General features: G+C 46.7%; 1 protein-coding gene and 1 long non-coding RNA gene across 8 annotated transcripts in view; one reads left to right on the forward strand and one right to left on the reverse strand.

Annotated features, from left to right (window-relative positions):
* Positions 1 to 25,442, reverse strand: part of SMC5 (structural maintenance of chromosomes 5) — a 314,964-nt gene that overhangs the window by 192,781 nt on the left and 96,741 nt on the right. For 5 of the 7 annotated variants that reach the window (XM_078772122.1, XM_078772124.1, XM_078772121.1 and 2 more), the window contains 4 exons: positions 25,250 to 25,404; positions 23,291 to 23,404; positions 16,763 to 16,863; positions 1,841 to 1,973 (listed from right to left, as the gene is read on the reverse strand). In XM_078772122.1, coding sequence (XP_078628248.1) covers positions 1,841 to 1,973; positions 16,763 to 16,863; positions 23,291 to 23,404; positions 25,250 to 25,404 — 503 coding nt within the window. The remainder of the gene's footprint in view (positions 1 to 1,840; positions 1,974 to 16,762; positions 16,864 to 23,290; positions 23,405 to 25,249; positions 25,405 to 25,442) is intronic. The other 2 variants (XM_078772120.1, XM_078772118.1) reach the window with 1 other exon arrangement.
* On the forward strand, positions 24,750 to 25,229 carry LOC137411888 (uncharacterized). Its single transcript, XR_010981419.1, has 2 exons — positions 24,750 to 24,793; positions 25,075 to 25,229. It is a non-coding gene; the product is annotated as an uncharacterized LOC137411888 (long non-coding RNA).

A 25,442-nucleotide genomic window follows, 5' to 3' on the forward strand; every position in this document is an offset into this window, starting at 1 on the left:
ACCCGCCACCAAGTGGGTTCCGGTCACGTGGTTATCTTGCCGTGCAAGCTTCTCTGCCGTATATCGCTGCTGCTTTGTTTTCGCATTTTGGTTATTTTGGAGCTTACGCCACCCGCCACCAGGTGGGTTCCGGTCACGTGGTTATCTTGCCGTGCAAGCATCTCTGCCGTATATAGCTGCTGCTTTGTTTTTGCATTTTGGTTATTTTGGAAAATTTCTTAGTTTTAACCATGGGTCCTAAGAAATTGAGTGCTAAGGGCAGTACTGAGAAGAAGAAGAGGATGATGTGCTTGGATATAAAACACGCAATCGTCGAAAAACATGAGCGAGGTGTGCGTGTTGTCGACTTGGTGAGGCAGTACGATCGTAGTACTTCTACGATATGTACGATTTTGAAGCAGAAGGAGTCGATAAAGGCTATAACGCCAGCCAATGGCGTTACGATTATTTCAAAGCTCCGGACCTCTATCCATGAAGAGATGGAGAAGTTGTTGTTTGTGTGGTTGACGGAGAAGCAGCTCGCAGGATGCCGAGGAGGACGTATATAACGGCAGAGGAGAAGAGCATGCCAGGCCACAACTTGTTCAGAGTGCCGGCGATAGCTCGCCTTCTCTTTGTGGAAAACACGGTGAGATCCTTAACATCCAACAACTAATGGGACGTAAACGGGGCGCCCAGTTTAGCGGTACACACATTGATGAATCACCCTGCCTGTGATTCACCCATGACAGGTTATAGCTGGGTCGGGATTCAAACCCAGGCTGGACAGTTTAGAGTCAAGTGTGCGTACCTCCAGTCCAGGCCATCCTGCCAACCTGTATGCTGCATACAGGTGAAATATAAAGCGCGAGATATTTTTATATATACTGTATATTTTAAAAAAAATTGGTGTGGTTTTTGGCGGGCTGGAACGGATTAATAGCATTTCAATTCATTTTAATGGGGAAATTTAATTTGAGAAACGAGCAAATTGAGTTACGAGCTCGGTCACAGAACGAATTAAACTCGTAAGTCAAGGTTTCACTGTATGTATGTATGTATATATATATATATATATATATATATATATATATATATATATATATATATATATATATACACAAACACACACACACACACACACACACACACACACACACACACACACACACACACACACACACACACACACACACACACACACACACACACACACACACACACACACACACACACACACACACACACACACAGAGTACTAAATAATTGACAAAGTCCCCCCCCCCCAGCCCCACTCTTCTTTCTTTACCCTTCCACCAACCCTCCCCCCCACCCACCCCACAAGCAAACAGATGAAAAGAAAAAAAACTATAAACGAAAAGTAAAAAGTGACAGAGCTCACATTAATGTTTCTGTCTTTTCTTTTTAAAGATAAAAACTCTGAAAATATAATAAACACTCACAAAAGAAACATATTTAAAATGTGCAAGTGAGGTCAACTCAATTACAGTGCACGTGGCTCATGCCCAGGGAAGAAACTTTTAATGCACTTAAAGTTTGACCCGAATCAAATTCAGACACGAATAAAGTTCTCCAAACAACCGGCGAAGCCTTGGATGAAAAAAAACAAACAAAAAAACAAACAAAAACAGACACCATCTGCATGTTTGTCATTCTTTCCCCCTTCCCTCTGACATTCAACCTTTCCCTTAATTGAAAGGTTTTTCATTTTTCTGAATGTGTAAATGTAGACAACTTTAACAAAGCTTATTTTGCAGTGCAGGAGACAGAGGAGACAAAGAAAATGTAAACATCTAAAGCCATATTATGACGTCTAACTCTAACCATACATGCCGTGTACCTGCTCCACATTTTCCTTGGTGGTTTCTGTACCCAAAGGCACTTCATGCACCCGATACCTTTCGCAGAGGTAGCTCATAATTGCATCAGGAGCATCAAACAGCTCTCGAAGGAAGCAGACAAAGCAGTATGGTCTGGCAGGAAGCAATGTGAAGGATAATCAAATATTCACAAATCATTGGTACTTCATTTGAACATGTAAATATTTGCATCAACAATCATCATAATGCTATAATGGAGCTATAGTGTATGTATGTATGTATGTATGTATGTATGTATGTATGTATGTATGTATGCACATTTATATCTACTCCTCCGAGAGGATTTGACCGAGAAAACAAACTTTCATGGATTAATAAGGACACCTTGAAGTTATGCCTGTGCAAGTTTCATTCGATTCCATCAAGTTTAGAATGAAATAAAATAAAATAAAACACGGTTTGTTTGCCCATTTTGGAATTTACTTCCTTGGAGTGGGGGGGGTGGGGGGGGGTGGGAGGAAGGAGGAGGGAGGGAGAGGAGGTATATATTTGAAAGTATCTGACCTATATACTATTGTGGATTTGAGAATTGTTGTGTTTTTGTATTGTTGTAAGTGTAATGAATTGTTGTAAATATCACCCTCTGTGTGTAAAGGTCAAAGGTCGTCCTCCTAGTTAAGCCATATACATACACGTAGCCAATCATATACCCTCTTAAGTAGTTATCTCCTTGTTCTATGTAGTTGAAGGCTCTGTTCCCACTAGTTGACACTGCATTGCACCAGATGACATAAGGTAGCTCCCTTCCATTCCCATAGCCTCTGTTGCTCTCTGCATCGGGCGGTTTTCAGCATTTGCCGCCATTGGCCATGTGCTCCGTCTCGGGGAAGAAGGGCGTTGCCCTCCACTCGTCATGAGAAGGTGGAGCCCAGCGAGCCCCCACCAGCCAATCAGGGCTGGTGAGACACCATCACAGGCGTGGCGCGGCTTGATTGTGACGCGCCTGATAAAAGTGTGTGGGGAAGGATTACGAGGAGGAGATGCGTCAGAGAGCGAGCCCGTCACGCAACGCCCCCCCACAAGAGAGATGAGCTTTGACTCCACCACGCAGCTTTGAATCCACCACGCAGCTTTGGAACCATCGCAGCTTTGAACGACAGCAGCTTCGGGGCTTTGACGGCAGTTTCGACCGTGGACGCGAAGGAACGGCGGCTGCTGAACGCGCCGATCGAGAAAGGGCGGCGGCTGCTCACTCCCGGCCCGACCGTGCTCCGGTTCCAGCTGAACCTTCCTCTCCCTCCAGCCATCCACCTCCTGCCATTCCTGTCATCATCCCCCGTGTAAGTGTGCTTGTAGTCTGTCTTTTGTCTCGTCCCAGGGTTTAAGTAAGACTGCAGTAGGTAAGCTAATATTTGCACTGTGTCCTTCTGGTTCTTCCATCCTTCTGTATTTATTTTATTATCCTTCCTTCTCCTTGGTTTCTTTAATTGTGTACATATTAGTAATAAATCATATTTGTATTTCCTACCTTTGTTCTTCTTTCCTTTACATCCGTTTCGTCCTTGTCTTTTCCCTCATTGAATACCTGTGGCACGATTTGGCCAACATTAAGGATCGGGTCAGTGCTTGTTAATAGTTCGTGCCGCGGTTGCTAGACCGTTCGGCAATTAACATCTGTCCGCGGTACGAACGAGGTTGTGCACCTGCCTCTTCGGGGGTAGCTGTGCAACGTCAGGGACCACGTCAGCCAGTCATAGACGAGGGGATTAATCCCCCCTTCGATAAGGGGAACAGAGGCCGACGTTGGATTCCGCAACATTTGGTGTCGGGAGCGAGATTCGGACCTGAAGCGCGCTTAGCGCGCTCAAATTACGAGTGGCCCACAATTTTATTTAACATCTTAAATTTAGAATCGTGCCATGGATGGTCAAGGCGATCGGATGCTGGTGTTTTTTTTTTGTTTTTTTTGTATACAGAGTCGAGGCTCGTGAAAGAGCTAACATTTATCAAACAAACAAATCAAACAAACAAGCAAACAAAGTATATAAAAAGGGGAGTGGTTGACAAGATGGGGAGAGAAGGGGAGGAAGCACACAAACACAACATTAGAGAGCAGGGACATCGGGAGATGTGTGGGAGGGAGAGGGCCTGGGGGGAGGCAGGATAGGTATAAAACGCAAGGACACCAAGGACTTCCAGGATAGAAGTCAAAAGTCACCTCAAAAAAGTGGATTTGGTGTGAAATTAGCGGGGGTAGAAAAGATCAAGGTTTTGGATTGGGGAAGATAAGAGATGGTGGTGAACAGCCGTTTTAAAGACCTGGAGGGAGGAGTGGGATTGAAGAGAGTGAGGGAGGAGTGGGATTGAAGAGAGTGAGGGAGTTTGTTCCAGAGGCGGGAGAAAAGAGGAATGAAGGAGTGAAGGTGAGCAGAGAGTCTTGATTTTGGCAGTTTAACCACAAGAGGGTTGCAGGCAGATCTTGTGCGACCTGTAGGAATATTTGGGGGACAGAGCCCAGAGAGAGCTGGGGGAGCAAGGCCGGAGAGGAGTCGGTAGAAGACGGAAAGACCACCAACCTGCCTGCGGTGAGTAAGTGAAAGGCCCTCGGAGATAGCGTCATCACGGGAGATTCCAATGATTCTGAACGCTTTGGTTTCAACAGCTTGAAGACGAGCTAGGTGTGAGGCAGGAGCACCAGCCCAGAGGGGAGAGCAGTACTCCATTGAGCTGCGGATGAAAGCCTTGTATGTGGTATGGAGCTCAGGTGTGCCAAGGAAGGACTTCGCACGACGGAGGATGCCCAGTCGGCGACTGGCTTTGGAGGCCAGCTTGGAAATGTGGTTTTCCCAGGAAAGATCATGGCAGATAGTGAAACCCAAAAGCTTGAGTGACAGAACTTCTTGGAGAGGATTATTCAGAAAGTAGATGGGAGGGTCGTCAGAAGAGGGGTTAGGGGTAACCCAGGACCACAGGGGGGAAATGGAGGAGGAGAGCAAGGAGGATGTGGTTGAGGGGGTATCAGGCACACGAGATGGCGGCGCCTCGCATAAGGGGGGAGGCGCACAAAATGGCGCCCTCGCGCATGAGGTGGCAGCAGCACCAAATGGCGCGGTGCACGTGACCGCAGCAGCGGGCTTTGATGTGGGGGACTTCGTGGCGCAATTCACCGCGATGCTGAGAATGACTGTGGGAAGCCAACTTGGGCGATTGGAAAACAGTATGGGGGCAATGAGGGACGAAGCAAGGGGTACCAGTGAACGGTTGGGAAATCAAATTGAGGGGCTCGGAAGCAAATTGGAGCAAATCGGTAGGGTTGGGGACAGAATGGGTGACCGCATGCAAAAATGTGCGGAGACCATGGATCGCATGTTGAGCGAGAGGGTCCCGAGGGTGCACGACGAGATAAAGCAGGTCGAGAAGCGCTGGTTGGGCGAAGTGGAGAAAAGCACGGGTAACTGGACCGGGGTAGAAATCGCGACCCGGGGTATGGGGCAGCCGGCGACCGCTGAGGTAGAAGAGGGAATTTTAATAAAGCCAGCGGTCGTCGTGGTGAATAAAGAAAAGGCAGTAGTGGGTATAATTGAAATTGAAAAGACGACGGAGGTAGCCCAGCAGTTGAAGGAAGGAATGGAAACTGTACAAAGTCCGTGCTCACATCACGATGCTGTACTTGCTAATCCTTATAAAGATTTGCAGGTGCGCGTGGAGAAAAGGTTCCAAAGGTGAGTCGTGCTGTGTACGGCGCTAAGAGGTTTTTCGGCAAAGTGTTTGGCGCGAAGAGGATTGTCGCGCGCTTGGGATCGAGGAAGCACCCGGGCGTTCGTGGAAGGTCCTTTGTGTGCTGTGTTAAAGCGAATGGCACGCGTGTGAGGAAAAAGTGTGCATCGGGGAATGAGCGTGTTACAAAGCGCGAGTGTGAAACCGAGTGCGAGCGGGAATGCACGTCGGGGTGTACGGGGTGTGACACGGAGTGAGAGCGATACGGAGTGTACGTGCGAGGGTGAGAGTGACCCGGAGAGTGAGTTGATGGAGGAGCGGGTGCAAGGAAGCACGTTTGGGATGAACGGCGAGTGGGCGAGAAAGCACACCTGAGTTGGTTGTGGCGCGGGTGTGGGAGAGCCCATTGGAGCGTGTGAGTGGGTGGATGCGAGAGTGCACGCCCATGGTGAGTGGTACGGAGTACGTACCGAGGGAGAGTGCGCAAGACGGTGCGCGAGGTGTGTTAAGGAGGTGTGCGAACGGCGAGTGTGCGCGAGAGGTGTGGTGTGGAACAGGGAGTGCGGTGGTGGAATGGACGGAGTGTGTGGGATGCACTGGAGGCGCCGAGACGCCGGGTTTGGTGAGTGTGAAAAGGGTCGCGTGGTGTGAGCATGCAAGTGAAGCATCGATGTTGACCGGGTTAGCAGTGAGGGCGACTGATAGCCGAGGCGAGCACTCCGTGCGCGGTGCGTTTTGTTTGCAGCGAGGACCGGCCGGGACCGTAAGCGCGTCGCTCTTCGGAGCGTCGCGCACGAATCGGGCCGGGTCCCGCACTGAATGGTCGGTGCCGCGTCAGAGCGGCGATCGGCGCGATTCCGGGGGAGGGGGGCCAGGTCGAAGGGATCGGAACGGTGCCCCCTGGTGGTGGGGGCGGGGTTCCGACCGGGCGGGATCGAGCCATCGGGCCGGAGGCCGCAAGGATCCGCGCCGAAGTGGTGCGTGGAATCTCGGCCCGACCAAACCTCCTCCCCTGACCCGAATGCCGGACAGATTCAACCTGCAGGCGACCAAACCACCCGAATTCATTGCTCGGCTTTGCGAAGCCGAGTTTTAATGACGTGACGACGCACCGAGGCTCGGATATAGTGGACTGTGATGACGATAGTGTTTTGATCCGAAATATGGGATTGGTAGAAGGTTTGGCAGTGGTTGGAAAATTTTTGATTGGCTAGAAATTTGATGAGCAAAATTTGTAGTGAAAGATGCCCGATGTGGTGGGATGGCAACTCTGCCATCCCTCACAGAGGGGGCAAATGAGCTATAGGTTTATGGGGTTTGGCAGTGAAAACTAGCCCGGGAGGGTTTGGATAATGTATAGGGACCTAGAAATGACCATAGGTAACGGTAAGTTTAAGTAGCTACATCGGACAGGTAGTCGGGGACATAGAGAGGGTAGTTGGATTATAATAACGAAGGAGCGCAATAGTTAAAGGGAAGATGGGGAAGCGCGAGTTTTAGCAGGGCACCAGGTAGATCAGATGATGCCGTGTGTTGTTTGAGAATTGAAAGTGTATTCAGAAGTGTATTGTGAAAAGTGTATGAGTGAGTAATAGTGATTGTTGTATTGAGCAAATGAGGCAATGCTCGTGAATGGTGCCGTGCGAGTTGTATTGAGCGTGGAAGTGTATGGAGCAGTGCATGAGGAACGATTGTGGTTGTGCATTGTATTGAGTGATTGAAGGAGCTTTGGAGGAAGGAGGGTGCAGGTGGCACCAGGTGAGATTGCACAGGTGTGCAAGTGAACAGGTGTATGGAGCAGAGTATGAATGAGTAATGGTGATTGAGTGCTGTGTTGACCGAATGGTCCTGGAGGGAGGAGGGTGCAGGAAGCACCAGGTGTAGGTGTGATGGCACAGGTGTGCAAATACAGGTGTATGGAGAATGGTTGTATGGAATAAATTGTGTGGAATATATGGAGTATGGAATGGATGGTATGGAGTGAGTATGGTGGAAACTGTGGAGTGGAGTGGAGGTGCGAAGGCAGTGGATGGGGAGGATGGACCCCATCACGAATACCCGGGGAGGGTAGTTTAAGAGATAGGTAGAGGGAGTAGGTAAATTGTGGTTGGATATTGGCATCTGTGGTGCGTGGTGGAAGAATGGTGTTTGGATGGGTGCATTAGTGACGTGGAAATGGCTGGGCGTGTGGCCTGTTAGTATGTGTAGTTGAATGGGCACTCCACCACTGTGAGGATGTCGGCCAGGTGAGGCCGCAGGTGGGCTCTGGGAGCCGTTAGAGTTGTTGTGGATGGGGCCCGAGGATCCGGAGGACAGACCCGGGTAGCCCAGTGCCAGAGAGGGCACCGAGTGGGGAGAGCGCCAGAGGGCCTTCCCCAGTTAGATAGGTAGGGTGAGGAGCAGGTAAGCTCGGAGGCAACTACAGTGGTGGAGGTGTGCAGGTGGGTAGACCTGCTGGGAGAGCTACACGACTCAGCCCGGAAATTGTGCAAAGGCACAGGGAGTTGAATCAGGGGAGTGAGACCCCAAATTGATGAAGCACCACAGTTTGGTCAATGGGAATTTGGTTCTTAAAACCGCATAGAGTAAGTTTGCCAATGGATTGGCAGGGAAAGACCCTGGGTAGTGTAAAGTGTGTTAATGTCATTTAGAAGATAGTTAGGATTGAAATCTCCTCGCACCATCCGCATCCACTCACCTGAGGTGACAAAGCTCCACACCATGCCATGGTTGGTTGGTTTTATTATTTTTGTGCAAATATTTTGGATTGTGAGACGCATCATGACGTGGGTGTGACATTGTGCTTGTTGTCCCATCTCTCCCTCCTTATGAGGATTGATGATGAATTGGTGATGGCAAATTTGGATTAGAGGGATTGTGGTGACGAATTTGGTATAGGGGAGATATGGGGATGACGAGACAGTAGCGACGAATTTGTAAATGTGTAGATTGGTTTTGTGTACATATGGGGTAAGGGCAAGGGTAGAGTAGGTAACAGGGGGGGTGACGTACGGTAGGGACGAGCTTTCTCACTTCGCTCTCCGTATGCACCTCGCCTTGCATTGCCTTTATTGATGTGTATTGTGTACCCTTGTGACCTTACCCCTCACTCACCTGTCTTCTGTTCCCCTGTCTCCCACCCGAGGACTGTGCTCTCTGGGCACCGAGGGGAGCGTGCGGGAGTCCGCCATTGTGTGCCAGAACCCCCGCAACCAGCTGCTTGCATCGATGCACCACTAATGGACCACATGTCTGTGGCTGAGCACCACTCATGAACCCCACGGGTTGGGGCATGGCCCCTCTGCTGGAACCGGCCATGATGGCCCGAGATCTTGCTGGCGGACCTTGGTAACATGGCACCTATGCCATACAGGTGAACCACTCATAGTTGGCCCCCGTGGGCCATAAGTAAAAACAATGGACACGTTTTGTGCAATTATTATTCCAAATTGGCCGCCAGTAAGAAGATGAAGAAAGACAACATCAGGAAGAATGATGGCCAGCAGAGGGAGCCAAAGAACAAGACACCAGCAGGGGTTTGTTTGGTTATTTTGTTTATTACGAACTGTGATGACTGTGCACTGGTTGGTGCTTTTGGTGCATTATGGTGCTTTGGTATTGGTGCTGGGGCGTCGATGCAGGGCAGGCTGTCTTCCCCCCCCAAAAGAACAATCACAGGTCCTGGGTTAGTTGTGTAAATACCAGTGTCAATTGTAAATAATGCTCCCCACCGTAAATGTGTAGTTTGAAGACAATTCCGCAATTCGGTTAGCTGTGGGCGTAAGTCTGTTAGGCAGGGTGCAATGCAGCAGCGGGACATATTTATTTGTGTTTTAAAACTGTCACACTCAGGGTCAGGTTAAATGTAGAGGGAACTACACCTACGTGCCCCACTAAAGTTGTTTTCTAGGCCCGAGGCCGTGCCTCGAGGATGAGGGTGCAGTGTTGTGGATTTGAGAATTGTTGTGTTTTTGTATTGTTGTAAGTGTAATGAATTGTTGTGAATATCACCCTCCGTGTGTAAAGGTCAAAGGTCATCTTCCTAGTTAAGCCATATACATACACGTAGCCAATCATATACCCTCTTAAGTAGTTATCTCCTTGTTCTATGTAGTTGAAGGCTCTGTTCCCACTAGTTGACACTGCATTGCATCAGATGACATAAGGTAATAATAATAATAATAATGCATTTATTTTATATAGCGCTTTTCAGGAAGCCCAAAGACGCTTTGACAGAGTGCAAAACATAATGCATAGCAAAACATAAAGACAATTGCAAAAAAAGAAGAATCAATAGGGAAATATTCAAAGCACAAAGGAGGGAGAAGGAGAGGAGATAGTCAGGGGTTAGATGCTGTGGGTTAAATGTTGAATGCAGTGTTGAACAGGTGGGTCTTGAGTGATGTTTTGAATGTGGTGAGTGAGGAGGAGTCTCTGATGGTGTGAGGTAGCGAGTTCCAGAGGGTGGGAGCAGCGATGGAGAAGGCCCTGTCCCCCCAGGATCTAAATTTGGTCCGGATGGGGGGGGGGTCAGGAGGTTGGTACCAGCAGAGCGGAGGTTGCGGGTGGGAGCGTGTCTGGAGAGGAGGTCAGCCAGGTAGGATGGGGCCAGGTTATGGAGGGCTTTGTAGGTCAAGAGGAGGATTTTGTACTGGATTCTCTGGGAGATGGGGAGCCAGTGAAGCTTGTAAAGGACGGGGGTGATGGGGTCACGGGTCCGGGAATGGGTGAGTAGACGGGCAGCGGAGTTCTGAATGTATTGGAGTTTATTGGTGATTGTTGAGGGTGAACCATAAAGGAGGCTATTGCAGTAGTCCAGACGGGAAGTGATGAAGGCGTGGATGAGGGTTTCTGCAGCCACGGAGGAGAGGGATGGACGGAGACGAGCGATGTTTTTCAGGTGAAAGAAGGCTGTCTTTGTGATCTGTTTAGTGTATTTGTCGAAGGAGAGGGTTTGGTCAAAGATGATGCCAAGATTCCGGATGTGAGGGGAGGTGGATACTGGGAAACCGTCGATGTTGAGGGCAAAGTTATGGGTGGACTTGGTGAGCGTTTTTGGGCCAATGATGATTATTTCAGATTTATCACAGTTAAGTTTGAGGAAGTTGATTTGAAGCCAGGATTTTATTTCAGTGATGCAGTTTGTCAGGATAGAGTGGGTGGCGGTGGAGATGGACTTGGTGGAGATGAAAAGCTGGATGTCATCGGCGAAGCAGTGGAATTGGAGACCATGACGGCGGATTAAGTGACCGAGGGGGGACAGGTAAAGGATGAAGAGGAGGGGGGCAATAACTGAACCTTGGGGGACACCTTGGGGGAGGGGAGCAGTGGGGGATTTGCAGTTATTGATGGAGATGAACTGACGTCTGTCAGAGAGGTATGATTTAATCCAAGAGAGGGCAGTGCCGGTAATGTTAAAGGTGGTTTCAAGTCGGGTGAGGAGGATGGTGTGATCGATGGTGTCAAAGGCGGCGCTGAGGTCGAGGAGGATGAGAATGTTGAGGTTGCCAGCGTCAGAGAAGAGGAGAAGGTCGTTGGTGATTTTGAGGAGAGCAGTTTCAGTACTGTGGTTGGAGCGGAATCCGGATTGGAATGTTTCATACAGGTTATTGGCAGAGAGGTGATGTTTGAGTTGAGTGGCTACAGCGCGTTCCAAAACCTTTGACAGAAAGGGTAGGTTGGAGATGGGTCTGAAGTTATTTAGGGTGTCAGGGTTTAGTCCAGGTTTTTTCAGAATGGGGGTAACAGCAGCAATTTTGAGGGATGGTGGGACGATGCCTGTAGACAGGGAGGAGTTTATTGTTGCAATGATAAGTGGAGAGAGAGCAGGAAGGGAGGCCTTGCCAAAGCTGGAGGGGATGGGGTCAAGAGCGCAGGTGGCAGTTTTCATTCCGATGAGGAGTTCAGAGAGGTCAGTAAGGGAGACTGGGGAGAATTGAGACAGGGGATGGCAGGATAAGGGGGGGCAGGTGGTTTGAGGGGGAGCGGGTGCGGCGGTGGTCAAGCTGTTGTAGATGTTTTCAATTTTGCGTTGGAAGAATGAAAGGAAGGAGATGCAGTTGTCTATTGTGAATGACTGGGTGGTGGTGTTCAGGGGGCTGAGGAGTTTGTTTATTGTAGAGAAGAGTGCTTTTGGGTTTCCGGAGCCAGAGTGGATAATTTGAGAGTAGTAGGCGGAGCGGGCGCGGGAGAGGGCATCTTTATAGTGTTGTATGTGGTCCTTGTAGGCCTGGGAGTGAACTGTGAGACCTGTTTTATTGCGGAGTCTTTCAAGTTGGCGAGCACGAGTTTTCATCAGGCGGAGTTCAGGGTTAAACCAGGGAGCAGAATGGGTGAAAGAAACTGTTTTGGTTTTTATAGGCGCAAGTTGGTCAAGGCAGGAGGAGAGAGTGTGGTTGTAGTAGTCAGTGAGGTCAGAAGGGGTGTGGAGGTCAACGAAGGGAGAAGTGGACATTTTTTCAGAGAGGGTCGATGAGAATGAGGCAGGTGAAAGAGCGTTTAGCTTACGGAAGTTGATAGTGCGATAATGCCTTGGTGCTGGGGTGGGGATGTTGATGGTCAGAGTGATGGCTAGGTGGTCAGAGAGAGTGAGGTCGGAGCCAGAGAGATGGTGCAAAATTACTCCAGTAGAGCAGACAAGGTCCAAAATGTGACCACGGTTATGGGTAGGAAAGTTGACATGTTGAGTGAGGTTAAAGCAGGTGAGTAAATCAGTGAAGTCAGTGGTTAGCGTGGAGTCAGTGGAGTCCATGTGGATATTGAAATCACCAAGGAGGAGGATTGAGGGGGAGAGGGAACATAGCTGGGTCAGAAAGTAGGAGAAGTCAGACAGGAATGATGGGTGTGGTTTGGGAGGGCGGTAGACAACAGCCATGACTGACTGTGTGTGACCAGAGAGTTTAAAAGCCAGGTGTTCAAATGATGGAGCAGATGAGATGGAGATGAGGTTGGTCTTGATGTCTTGTCGGTGAATAACGGCAATTCCACCACCTCGGCCCTCCGAGCGTGGTTTATTGATGTAAGAATATCCATTGGGTGTGGTGAGGTTGAGCGTGTAGTAGTCCAGTGGTTGTTGCCAGGTCTCAGTGAGACAGAGAAAGTCCAGTTTATTTTCCAGGATGTAGTCGTTCAGGATGAGGCATTTGTTGTTGAGGGACCGGGTATTGAACAGGGTGAGCTTGATGTTGTTTTGTACGGCGGGTATGAATCCAGGTGATTTGGCCAGGGTTCGCAGACAGGAGGTGCGATTTTGTGCGTTGTTGTGACCAGGTGTGTTGGGACGATGAGTGGGAGTGCGCTGAGCCGACCAGAGGATGGGGATGGAGTAACCTGATTGTAAAAGGTAGCTCCCTTCCATTCCCAAAGCCCCCATTCCCAAAGCCTCCGTTGCCAACTGCATCGGGCGGTTTTCAGCATTTGCCGCCATTGGCCATGTGCTCCGTCTCGGGGAAAAGGGCGTTGCCCTCCACTCGTCATGAGAAGATGGAGCCCAGCGAGCCCCCACCAGCCAATCAGGGCTGGTGAGCCACCATCATGGGCGTGGCGCGGCTTGATCGCGATGTGCCTGATAAAAGTGTGTGGGGAAGGATTACGAGGAGGAGATGCATCAGAGAGCTAGCCCGTCACGCAACGCCCCCCACAAGAGAGATGAGCTTTGACTCCACCATGCAGCTTTGGATCCACCACGCAGCTTTGGAACCATCGCAGCTTTGAATGACCGTAGCTTCGGGGCTTTGATGGCAGTTTCGACCGTGGCCGCGAAGGAACGGCGGCTGCTGAACGCGCCGATCGAGAAAGGGCGGCGGCTGCTCACTCCCGGCCCGACCGTGCTCCGGTTCCAGCTGAACCTTCCTCTCCCTCCAGCCATCCACCTCCTGCCATTCCTGTCATCATCCCCCGTGTAAGTGTGCTTGTAGTGTCTTTTGTCTCGTCCCTGGGTTTAAGTAAGACTGCAGTAGGTAAGCTAATATTTGCACTGTGTCCTTCTGGTTCTTCCATCCTTCTGTATTTATTTTATTATCCTTCCTTCTCCTTGGTTTCTTTAATTGTGTACATATTAGTAATAAATCATATTTGTATTTCCTACCTTTGTTCTTCTTTCCTTTACATCCGTTTCGTCCTTGTCTTTTCCCTCATTGAATACCTGTGGCACGATTTGGCCAACGTTAAGGATCGGGTCAGTGCTTGTTAATAGTTCGTGCCGCGGTTGCTAGACCACTCGGCAATTAACATCTGTCCGCGGTACGAACGAGGTTGTGCACTTGCCTCTTCGGGGGTAGCTGTGCAACTTCAGGGACCACGTCGGCCAGTCATAGACGAGGGGATTAATCGCCCCTCGATAAGGGGAACAGAGGCCGACGTTGGATTCCGCAACAATACTATAATCAAACGACTATATCGTCGTCGGTTGGAGGGCGAAATCCATTGCTAGAACGACCCTTTTTGATGGTGCGACATCGACCGATTTGGTGCCACCCACATTATTACATCATGATACATACTTGTACCAAGTTTGATTCAAGTCCCTTAAGCTGTTCTTAAATATCGCATTTTTACCTGACATCACCTCTGACCTTTGATGCCAAAATCTAATCGGTTTATCTTTTCATCTTAATATATACTTGGACCAAGTTTGGTCAAAATCCCATCACTGGTTCACAAGTTAGCACAACAACAACAACAACAACAACAACAACAACATGCATTTTAAGGCCATTTTCCCTGCTAGAGCGGGGGTTAGCCTTGCGGTCCCCATGACAATCTTCTCCATCTTGCCCTATTTTCTGCATCTCTCCTTGTTAACCCCCTTGCCCGCATTTCTTCTTCCACCATCATTGGCCAAGTCTTTCTCGGTCTTCCCCGTCCTCTACTTCCTTCTACATTCATTTCCATCACTCTTCTCAACCAGTCACTTTCATCCTTCCTCAACACATGACCAAACCATCTCAACCTGTTCCTCTTCACAACATCAATCACAGGCTCTATTCCCATCATTTTTCGCAATTCATCATTTGTCTTCCTCTCTCTCAACGATACTCCGCACATCCATCGAACCATTCGCATTTCCACCCTTTCCAACCTTCGTTGCTGCTCTATGTTCATTACCCATGTCTCGCTCCCATAAATCATAACACTTCTCACACATGCAGCATACACCTTTCCCTTCAGCTTCAACGACACTCCCCTCCTCATCAGCACGCCACCCAGTTCCCAAAACTTCTTCCATGCACATCTCACTCCAGCAACCGTTGCCGAGTCTGATCCACCTTCTCCATTCAGCATGTCTCCGAGGTAGCAAAATGCTTTCACACCTTCCAGCTTCACGCCGTCTCCAAGATCCAACTCAACATTTCCTCCATCTGCAGCTCCCTCTGTGCACACCTTACATTTGAATGTAGCTGCCACACTGGTTAATGACCCTCTCAGACCACTACATTTTTGATGAACCCACTCAGCGCACATTGTACATTGAATGGAGTTCACTCCGACACCCTTCCTGCACACAGCACATCACCACTTCCCAGTTCTTTCCACCTCACCACATGCTTTACCACTTGCCATCACCTTCGTCTTTCCGATATTCACCTTCAGACCTTTTGTCTCCATACATTCCTTCCACTTGTTCATCTTTTCCTTCAGTCCATCCATACTTTCCAAAATCAACACCAGATCATTTGCATACAACAACTCCCACGGTAAACCCTCCTTTACGTTCTGAGCCAGCACCTCCATCACAGCTACAAATAGTAGTGGACTTAGTACCGACCCCTGATGCACTCCCACCTTCACCTCAAACTCACCACTGTTCCCGTCCTTCGTCCTTACAGTTGTGCGCGCTCTTTTGTACATTGCCATCACTACTCTGATCAACCATTCCTCCACTCCTAACTTCATTGCCCATGTCAATACTTTGCGTGGAACCCTATTGAATGCTTTCTCCAGTACAACAAACCTAAGAAACAACTTCTTCCTCTTCTCCATGTACTTCTCCTGCAACTGCCTCACAATAAAAAGCGCGTCTGTCATTCCTCTTCCTGCCATAAATCCAAACTGCATTTCGTCGATCTTCACTTTCTTCCTTATCCTCCTCTCCAACACCTTTTCCAATACCTTCATTCCATTCTCCAATAACTTTATCGCTCGGTACGAGCCACATCTCGAGGGTCACCTTTCCCCTTGTATAGAGGGACGAGGGTACTCAGTTCCCAATCCACTGGAATGCGGTCTTCTTTCACCACCAGATTACAGATCTCTGTCATTCTCTTCACACCCCAACTTCCTGCTGCCTTCAACACATCTCCCACAACTCCCGTCGGCCCTCCCGCTTTTCTACTCTTCATTGCTTTTATCGCTTCCTCAACTTCCTTCTCAGTTATCTTCTCTGCCAGTCCTAAAACTGGGTTACTCTCTATGTTGCCATCCCATTCATTCTCTGTATTCAACAGAATTTCCATATATCTTTTCCATCTTCCTTTATTTCCATCTGGGTCCACAACGATTTGTCCCACTTCATCCTTCAAGCAACTCACCCAAGCAACTCACACCTCACAAGTTAGCACAGTAACACGATATCTACCTAATGGGACCTCAGACGTTTGATCTCCTGACGCCATAATGTAATCTACTGATCTTTACATCATTACAAAAAAAGTAACAAAAAAAGGGTAAGAGGGATTGATTTTTGCCTGCGGTTGTGTTTAGCATTCGCAGCATCTTGAAGTTCCCGTGGCGAAAGGCTACTCCCTTACGCTCGATAGTGCCTATCATTTGGTGAAGTTTCGTGAAGATCGGTTTAAAATTGTGACCTGTAGGTGATTTATAGACAAACAAACAAACAGACAGAGCCAGAACAATGCTCAAAACCAACACCAATATAATTGAAAAATCTTCGAGTTTGCAAGTAATAAAAATACCTTGAGGAGGTTGGTTTGTAAATCCGGGTGTTCGTAAGTCACTTTTCAAAGTGACACAACACAACAACATGCATTTTAAGGCCATTTTCCCTGCTAGAGCAGGGGTTAGCCTACTTTTCAAAGTGAGAATGAAAGATATTAATTTTCCATGAAACTGTAATTGACTTGCTTTGAATAACCCCTTTTAATAACAAGGCATTTATTTTGCTTGGTGGGTTTTATTTTTTTGAATTACATATCCAGGAAACTTTATTGGCACAGTGTGCAACACAAGGCATACTTTATTGGCACAGTGTGCAACACAAGGCATACCTTTTCTTTAGATCATCCAGGGAGTAGGATGCCTTGAAAGAGTTGGATGGCATACTTGGAGCCCTCACGGCATTGACTCGAAGGTGTTTCTCGTCGCGCATCTGAACAGCACAAAACACGTGCATGAAGCAAGCACGAATGGCTTCTTGCCATTTGGATATATATTGTGTAATTAAGGAAGCAAGTGCTATTAAGAAGTCGTGACAAGAATAGGATGCAATAAAACCTGCTTAACTGCCAACGGAATGTTGAGCAAAGTGAGTGGTCTCACCCAGGCACTGATAAGCTGAAGGAGGAATAGTGCTCTCAGCTGCATTATTTATTTTGAAGCAATTTCAAGACACGTCATTACTATACCAATATTCAGTTAATATGTTCAACCAACGGGTTTTTAACCATTTGACAAAATGTTGCTTTCGATTTTGTTACATGCCCTAATGCCGAGACGCCTTTTGGAACAAATTATTGCATTACAGGTAATGAATAGACTCAGGGGCATTGTGATTAGAACGTCTGCTCCGAGTCTGTGAGGTCAGCGGTCCTATTCTGGCCCTGGCAGTCGTACCAAACCTTAACTATGGTACATGTTGCTTTCCCACTCGGCATTTAATGAAGAATGGACAAACTTCCTGGCTGCAGAGAGAAAAGCACTGCCACTAGATAGGAACACAAAGTGTGTTCTGGGAACTTCCTCCAAGGTCAACAGCCATGCTTGTCTGATGTCAAGTCTGTGTTGTCTGCTGTCTCTGTCAGAAAGAGTGGGTGATATGGGCATGAGACAGCTCTTCCATGAGCCTTGGAAAAAGTGTAGCAAAGACAAATGGACTTTTCAAGCCAAGGCCAACAAACGTTTTTGTTTTTGAGCCAATTCTTCAATCAATTTCTCCAACATTTTTCTCCCATCTCTCAAGGACCTTCGCCATTGCAGGAAGTGTGTGTACATGCAAGGCCTTTGCATATATATATATATACTATATATATATATATATATATATATATATATATATATATATATATATATATATATATATATATATATATATATATATATATATATATATATAAATATATATATATAAATATAAATATATATATATATATAAATATAAATATAAATATATAAATATATATATATATATATATATATATATATATATATATATATATATATATATATATATATATATATATATATCTGTTTCCAGATCATGTCATCTTATCAAAAGGCGCATGCTCAAATGTTCAAATTTATAAATTTTGTATTTTCATCTTTGTCAATCATATTTGGAACCTCCTCGTGCAATATCAACCTGAGTGCCTACCCTCGGAGGTGGATACCATGAAAGTACTGCAAATCATACTCTAATGATTGGTTCCTCTTTGTTCCTGAAATGCCAGGATGAGAATGTTTGGCTGGAAGGGGAATTTCAGGTTGTTGTTTAACCTAGCAAGTAACAAGAACACAGAATCGGTGTAGGATCCAGAAATAAAATGCAGGCACGCAAACCGACCACATCAGGAGGATGGAGTTAAACAATCAGAAATAAAGGTATCAGGCTGGTAAAACAACTAACCCCTCTCCCTTCACATTAATTTGCATTAATCTCAAGAACACCAATATTGACATGAAGAAAAAAAAAACAACAGGAACTCCACAGAACATTCTCATGTACACAAGTCACTTAATGTTGGGATTTTACTACAAAGTCTGGATAGATCCGACAGGATGTTGCAGAGGTAATGCACTTGCCTTTGAACTGTTTGGCCTGGGTTCGATTCATGGCCGATAATACATGATCAGGTTGGTGTCTCACAGGCAGGCCGTTGCAACATAAAGTGTGGCATCCTTCGGACTGACATTAAGCCAGGTGTCCCACGTGAAAACGTTAGTTGGTGGAAATGAAATAGCCCACGGTGTTATTCATGATGATTAGGCTTAGGTTAGTTGTTACCCGCACCATGGACAGATTCAAAATTACTGCCCTAACCTACAGGGGACAGTGCATCAAAACAAAGCTGTGCTCACAGCAATGATGGAAACCACAACTATGTGCGGCACACAAATGATTGAATATTGACAGACAGATTGCCACACATCACCAGATATAGCCATGCCTTGGTACTGCCGAAGCAGTTTCGTGGCAAGAGCTATGGTTTGTATTTTTTTAAGCACACCGTTGTACAAATTATTAAAGGCCACACCTGCAAGAGCTAGTCTTTCAGCATCATTCTCATCTCTAAGTGTGTACAACAACATCTATAATTGCATCATACACTTATTCCCAAGAGAATGATGGTCCCCGGTGTGTACAAGAGAAGCCCCGGTGTGTACCCCGGTTTAGAATAGGTACACCGTATCCCTTCGTGTCGTAAGGCTGCTGGGCCATAGAAGTTCACGGTTCACGTTTCACGTTTCACGTTTCACGGTTCACGCGTGTAAAGAAAACTGGACAAACGTAGTATGACTTGCTCTGGGCCATAGAACGCCTTTCATGTTTCACATGTCACGTTTCACGCGTGAAAGGCGGAATGAACATGCACACTTTTTCTATGCGTGAAACACTTATTCTTCTTCTTCTTCTTCTTCGTCTTCTTCTTCTTCTTTAAGTCGTCATTTTATGTCTTTTGGAAAAAAATTAAGACTGAGTTTATGACAACACAAATCTATAGATTGAATTTAATGAAAACAAATATAACTTTGTAAGCGCAAGAGAAGAGAGGTCTCACCACCCAGTCTGAACGTTTTCAAAAGTAGACTCGCTAGACTACTAGACAAATTACCCTAGCCTAGATCATCACGACCAACACCACATTATCCAAATTAATAGGTACCAACGTGAGAGTAATGATGAGCTTTTGTTCTGCTTCGATCGATTTTCTCCAGTTTGTTTGACCTGGCTGTAGATGTTCCAGGACGAGGGTCTTCAAGGCATCGTAAGTCCTGTATGACATCCTGGTATAATTGAAAAACAGTTCTTCATCGGGATTGTCAAGCAGATAACGGAATGTTCGGTGGAATTCACCACGGGTTTCTCTCAGAAGGAAGTGCTCTCGGCTCCAAATTCTGTGCCTTTTTCTCTTCCTCCGTCTTAGTAGAAGCAGAATGAGGCAATCTTCTTCATCCGAAGAGTCCATGTTGACGGTTACTCGGCCAAAGCAGAACTGGCGCGCAACACGTGAACAGCCAAGCGTGAAATCCTATGGCCCAGGGTCCGATTGTTCACGTGAACGTGAACCGTGAAACGTGAACCGTGAACTTCTATGGCCCAGCAGCCTAAGAGGCGACTAAAAGGGTTGGCGTCAGGAAGGGCATCCGACCATAAAACATTGCTTCAAAAAGGGAACCATGACAATTACAACTACATATGGGCAGGGTACAGCCTGAAGTACCCCGTGGGGTTCCTCAACCCCTCTCGTCAAAAATCAAGGTGGGGAACCCGATCGAAGCAAGGGAGGAAAGCACTCCATGTATGACGACGAAACGTCTGATGCCCCACGTGGAGATCGGTTTCTGAGGTTTGGGACATGGCATGTAGGGACAATGACGGGGAGATCAGGAGAAGTATTGGTCAGAAGAAGAGTGGACATATGTTGTGTGCAGGAGACGAGATGGAAGGGAAGTGGTGTGAGAATGGTTAAGGGCAGGCAGGGACAGAATTAAAGTTTGTGTGGCAAGGGTGCCCGGAAGGTGTGCATGGTGTTGGTGTCCTGTTTTCTGAGGAGTTTGTAGACAGTGTGGTGAGTGTGACTCGAGTGAGTGAAAGGTTGATGATGGTGAAAATGACGATTGGAAAGCTCTTCGTGAACGGCATCTTGGAATATGCTCGTATAGATGGTTTTGAGGGAGTTCATGGGGGTTACGGATATGGTGTGAGGAATGGAGAAGGTGAAAGGATTTTGGAGTTTGCTGATGGAGCTGATTTGTTGATTTGTAACACTCAGTTCCAGAAAGCGGATAATAAGTTTGTTACATACACGTCAGGTGGGTCGACGACAACCGTTGACTACCTGATGGTGCGTAGGCGAGATAGGGGGCACCTCCGGGACACAAAGGTGATCCCGGGGGAGGAGGACGTTTCACAGCACCACTTGGTTGTCTGCGACATAAGGGTGAAAGGTGCGAGGAGAGCCCGGCGGGTGAAGTACCAACCGAGAATGAAGGTGTGGAGGTTGAAAGAGGTGACAGTAAGGGAGGCATTAAAAGAGAGGCTGAGTAGGGTAGAGGATGATGTGGTTGAGCTTGAAAGTGTTTGGATGTCAATGAAAGCTAGTCTGTTGGGAGCCGTTGGTGAGGTATGTGGATGGACAAAAGGACCGCCGAGGCACTCGGAAACATGGTGGTGGGATGATGAAGTTGGAAAGAGGATTGACGAGAAGAGGAAGAAGGAGTGGCAGAAGGTAAAGGGTACGGGAGCAGAAACAGCAGAGCATGAAAGTTATAAGGCAGCCAAGAAGGCTGCAAAGAAAGAGGTAGCAAAGGCGCAGGAGGCATGTAGGAAAATGTTCGGAGAACGCTTGGATTCGGAAGAGGGTCAGAGAGCAGTATTCAGGATTGCAAAGCAGATAGCGAAAGAGAGGTGTGATGTGATGGGGGTGAGTTGCTTGAAGGATGAAGTGGGACAAATCGTTGTCGACCCAGATGGAATTAAAGGAATATGGAAAATATATATGGAAATGCTGTTGAATACAGAGAATGAATGGGATGGCAACATAGAGAGTAACCCAGTTTTAGGACCGGCAGAGAAGATAACTGAGAAGGAAGTTGAGGAAGCGATAAAAGCAATGAAGAGTAGAAAAGCTGGGGGGGGGGGGGGGGAGGGAGGGGTTGTGGGAGATATGCTGAAGGCAGCAGGAAGTTGGGGTATGAAGAGATTGACAGAGATCTGTAATCTGGTGGTGAAAGAAGGCCGCATTCCAGTGGATTGGGAACCGAGTATCCTCGTCCTCCATACAAGGGGAAAGGTGACCCTCTGGACTGTGGCTCGTATCAAGCGATAAAGTTATTGGAGCATGGAATGAAGGTATTGGAAAGGGTGTTGGAGAGGAGGATAAGGAAGAAAGTGAAGATCGATGAAATGCAGTTTGGATTTATGCCAGGAAGAGGAATGACAGACATGCTTTTTATTGTAAGGCAGTTGCAGGAGAAGTACATGGAGAAGAGGAAGAAGTTGTTTCTTGGGTCTGTTGATCTGGAGAAAGCATTAAATTGGGTGAAGTTGTGACATGGGCATTGAGGAAGTTAGGAGTGGAGGAATAGTTGATCAGAGTAGTGATGGCAATGTACGAGAGTGCGCACAGCTGTAAGGATGAAGGATGGGAACAGTGGTGAGTTTGAGGTGAAGGTGGGAGCGCATCAGGGGTCGGTACTAAGTCCACTACTAAATGTAGCTGTGATTGAGGTGCTGGCTCGGAATGTAAAGGAGAGTTTACCGTGGGAGTTGTTGTATGCAGATGATCTGGTGTTGATTGCGGAGAGTATGGATGGACTGAAGGAGAAGATGAACAAGTGGAAGGAATGTATGGAGACAGAAGGTCTGAAGGGTGAATATCGGAAAGACGAAGGTGATGGCAAGTGGTAAAGCATGTGGTGAGGTGAAAAGAACTGGAAAGTAGCCGTGTACTGTGTGCAGGAAGGGTGTCGGAGTGAACTCCATTCAATGTACAATATGCGCCGAGTGGGTTCATCAAAAATGTAGTGGTCTGAGAGGGCCATTAATCAGTGTGGCAGATACATTCAAGTGCAAGGTGTGCACAGAGGGAGCTGCAGATGGAGGAAATGTTGAGTTGGATCTTGGAGTGATGGTGAAGCTGGAAGGTGTGAAAACACTTTGCTACCTCGGAGACGTGCTGAATGGAGAAGGTGGATTAGACTCAACAACGGTTGCTGGAGTGAGATGTGCATGGAAGAAGTTTCGGGAACTGAGTGGCGTGCTGACGAGAAGGGGGAGTGTCGTTGAAGCTGAAGAGAAAGGTGTATGCTGCATGTGAGAGGTGTTATGATTTATGGGAGAGAGACATGGGTAATGAACGCAGAGCAGCGACGAAGGCTGGAAAGGGTGGAAATGCGAATGGTTCGGTGGATGTGCGGAGTATCGTTGAGAGAGAGGAAGACAAATGATGAATTGCAAAAGATGATGGGAATAGAGCCTGTGATGGATGCTGTGAAGCAAAACAGGTTGAGATGGTTCGGTCATGTGTTGAGGAAGGATGAAAGTGACTGGTTGAGAAGAGTGATGGAAATGAATGTAGAAGGAAGTAGAGGACAGGGAAGACTGAGAAAGAATTGGTTGAAGGTGGTGGAAGAATAAATGCGGGCAAGTGGGTTAACAAGGGGAGATGTATAAAATAGGGAAAAATGGAGAAGATCGTCATGGGGCCCGCAAGGCTAACCCCCACTCTAGCAGGGAAAATGGCCTTAAAATGCCCGTTGTTGTTGTTGTGATGATGGTATTATACAATTTCTCAAAACAATACTTCCCAAGTCATCAAATTCTCAAAATACTGCTCAAATTTGTATAGTTCTCTCACCAACTTCAAAAATGACTCCATGTCGTTTTCTTTTTCAAACACAAAAGCCTTCAAATCTTTCATGGCAATGTGGTTTTCTATGTACTTTGCAAAAGGTTGGCTTTTCACATGTATCTACAAAGAAAAAGTACAAGGATAAAATGAGATTTCATATTAACGAGTTCTTAAACCTTCTTAAGAATTTTTAAAATAAAGCAAATGCTTAAACACCTGCATGCACCTGCCAGAATACTCATGAATTATTTTTTTTAGAACAGCACTATGTCCTTACTACTTTATATACTCTGTGCCTTGGAAAAAAAAAAAAAGAGAGAGAAAAAAACGTGATGGTTGTTGATGTGATTTATGTATCCGAGATAATAGGACACGAGGGGAAAACCTGTGATAGGGATAAATGCTAAATAACTACAGGTCGCCTTCATTGTGACCGAATCACATAACACCGTGTTCACATGGGGAACCAATGTGAAAGTAACAATCTCAATACCAACTCTGTCCACCTCCGGCAGCAATCACTGCATCAACGTCAAGGGAGTGTGTTTGCAGTACTCTGAGCAATTTGAAACCGATTGCGTTAATGCATCGGTCCTGAATGGGAGTAGTCATCCTGAGACGTCACTTCTTGGCACATCTCTTGGTGATCTCGTGGCTTGATGACCTCTTCTGAGGTCATAAGCAGTCCCTTACCTCGCATTAAAGAGCCTTGCAACATGGTTAATGAAAATCCTGCCTAACTACTTAAAGCTTATAGATTCTCCCTCCTCCCCCTCCCCCCTCCCCTCCCCTTGCTGGGCACGCTCTCGTTGACTGGATTTGCGTTGAGTAGTACATATACTTACAATGATAGATCTTTATGTCCAGTGTTTTTAAATGTGCCAAGAAAAAGATATTCTTTCCCACCTAGAAAAAGATGAACCGTTCTTAAGGTTTTCAAATCCAGTAATCAAAACTTTGAGCACCACATATGGGCAGGTGAGGGGAGTATGACAAAAAGCCTCGTAATGGCCACCAGAGATACATCTAAATCCTTCAATTAAGCCGAACCTCGTGGTTTTTTTTCGTTTGTATTTGAAATTTTGATTTCTAAGGTCTCACTTTTCGTTAAAGGTGTCCAACAATTTGATTCCTATCATTTTCTGACATACCTATCATTTTCTGACATAAGTGGCACTGTAATGGATTGTTAAATAATGTAATCGGTATGTTTTTTGATGGTCCTCAAACTGTTTTGTATTTGCTCAGAATGCTTCGTGTCACCTCTTAAAACTGACGGGTACACAAGTTGCACGTGGTGAACGATGATTATTGCATGAGGCAATCCCATTAGGTGGAAACTTGCAACCAGGTGTTCTGCACATCCCTCATGCCAAAAAGGTTGTTGTTCTATATCCCTGGACAGTTAATTCCCTTGAACAAGGCCGCGGCACGGAGATAGCCGAAAAGTCTGGCAGGAGCGACCCAGAGATCCCCGACTATTCCAGCAGATATGTGAAATGTATGAAGGTATTGTGCACTTGATTACAAAAGCATGAAATTTGGCAGGTGATTAGGGTATGTCCAGAGTAGGAAAACTGGCTATAGGGCCATTGCACATTTGCTCCATGATGGCTGTGACGACCACTTTTCCAAACAGGCAGGAACACACCTTATAAAGTACTTCCAGGTGTCATGATAATGTAATAAAATGAGTATAATCATGGTATTATGTGTTGTTTCCCCATCTGTATGTATATATGTATGGCATGGAATGATGCTTACTTACATACTGTTTATTCTGCTTGCAGGTGCTGACCCTAACTCATTTGCTAAGTCAATCTACATTGTGAACTCTGGTGTTGGTCCAGCATTTAATTAGTGTTTGCTGGTGGTCAAACTAAATATCCTTACATGAATTGAAAGGCCATGAGAAGACAAATCAATAAAAATACATTTCCCTTCAGTCTTCTTGCATTTGCTTACCAACAGCATGACTGGCTCAAAAACGAGCCCTTGAAAACGTCCCTTATTTTGCTTTAACCACAACACAGCTTCATGTGTGTCAGGGTATCTCAAACGAAGTTTTTCCAGCCTCATGTTCTCTTGGTTTTGCAAAGTCTGGATCTGTTGTTGTATACCTAAACAAACACAGATGAAGCACAGTGTGAGATTTTAT

This window comes from Myxine glutinosa, chromosome 2 (genome assembly GCF_964187855.1).
Source record: "Myxine glutinosa chromosome 2, kmMyxGlut1.1, whole genome shotgun sequence".
NCBI lineage: Eukaryota > Metazoa > Chordata > Myxini > Myxiniformes > Myxinidae > Myxine > Myxine glutinosa.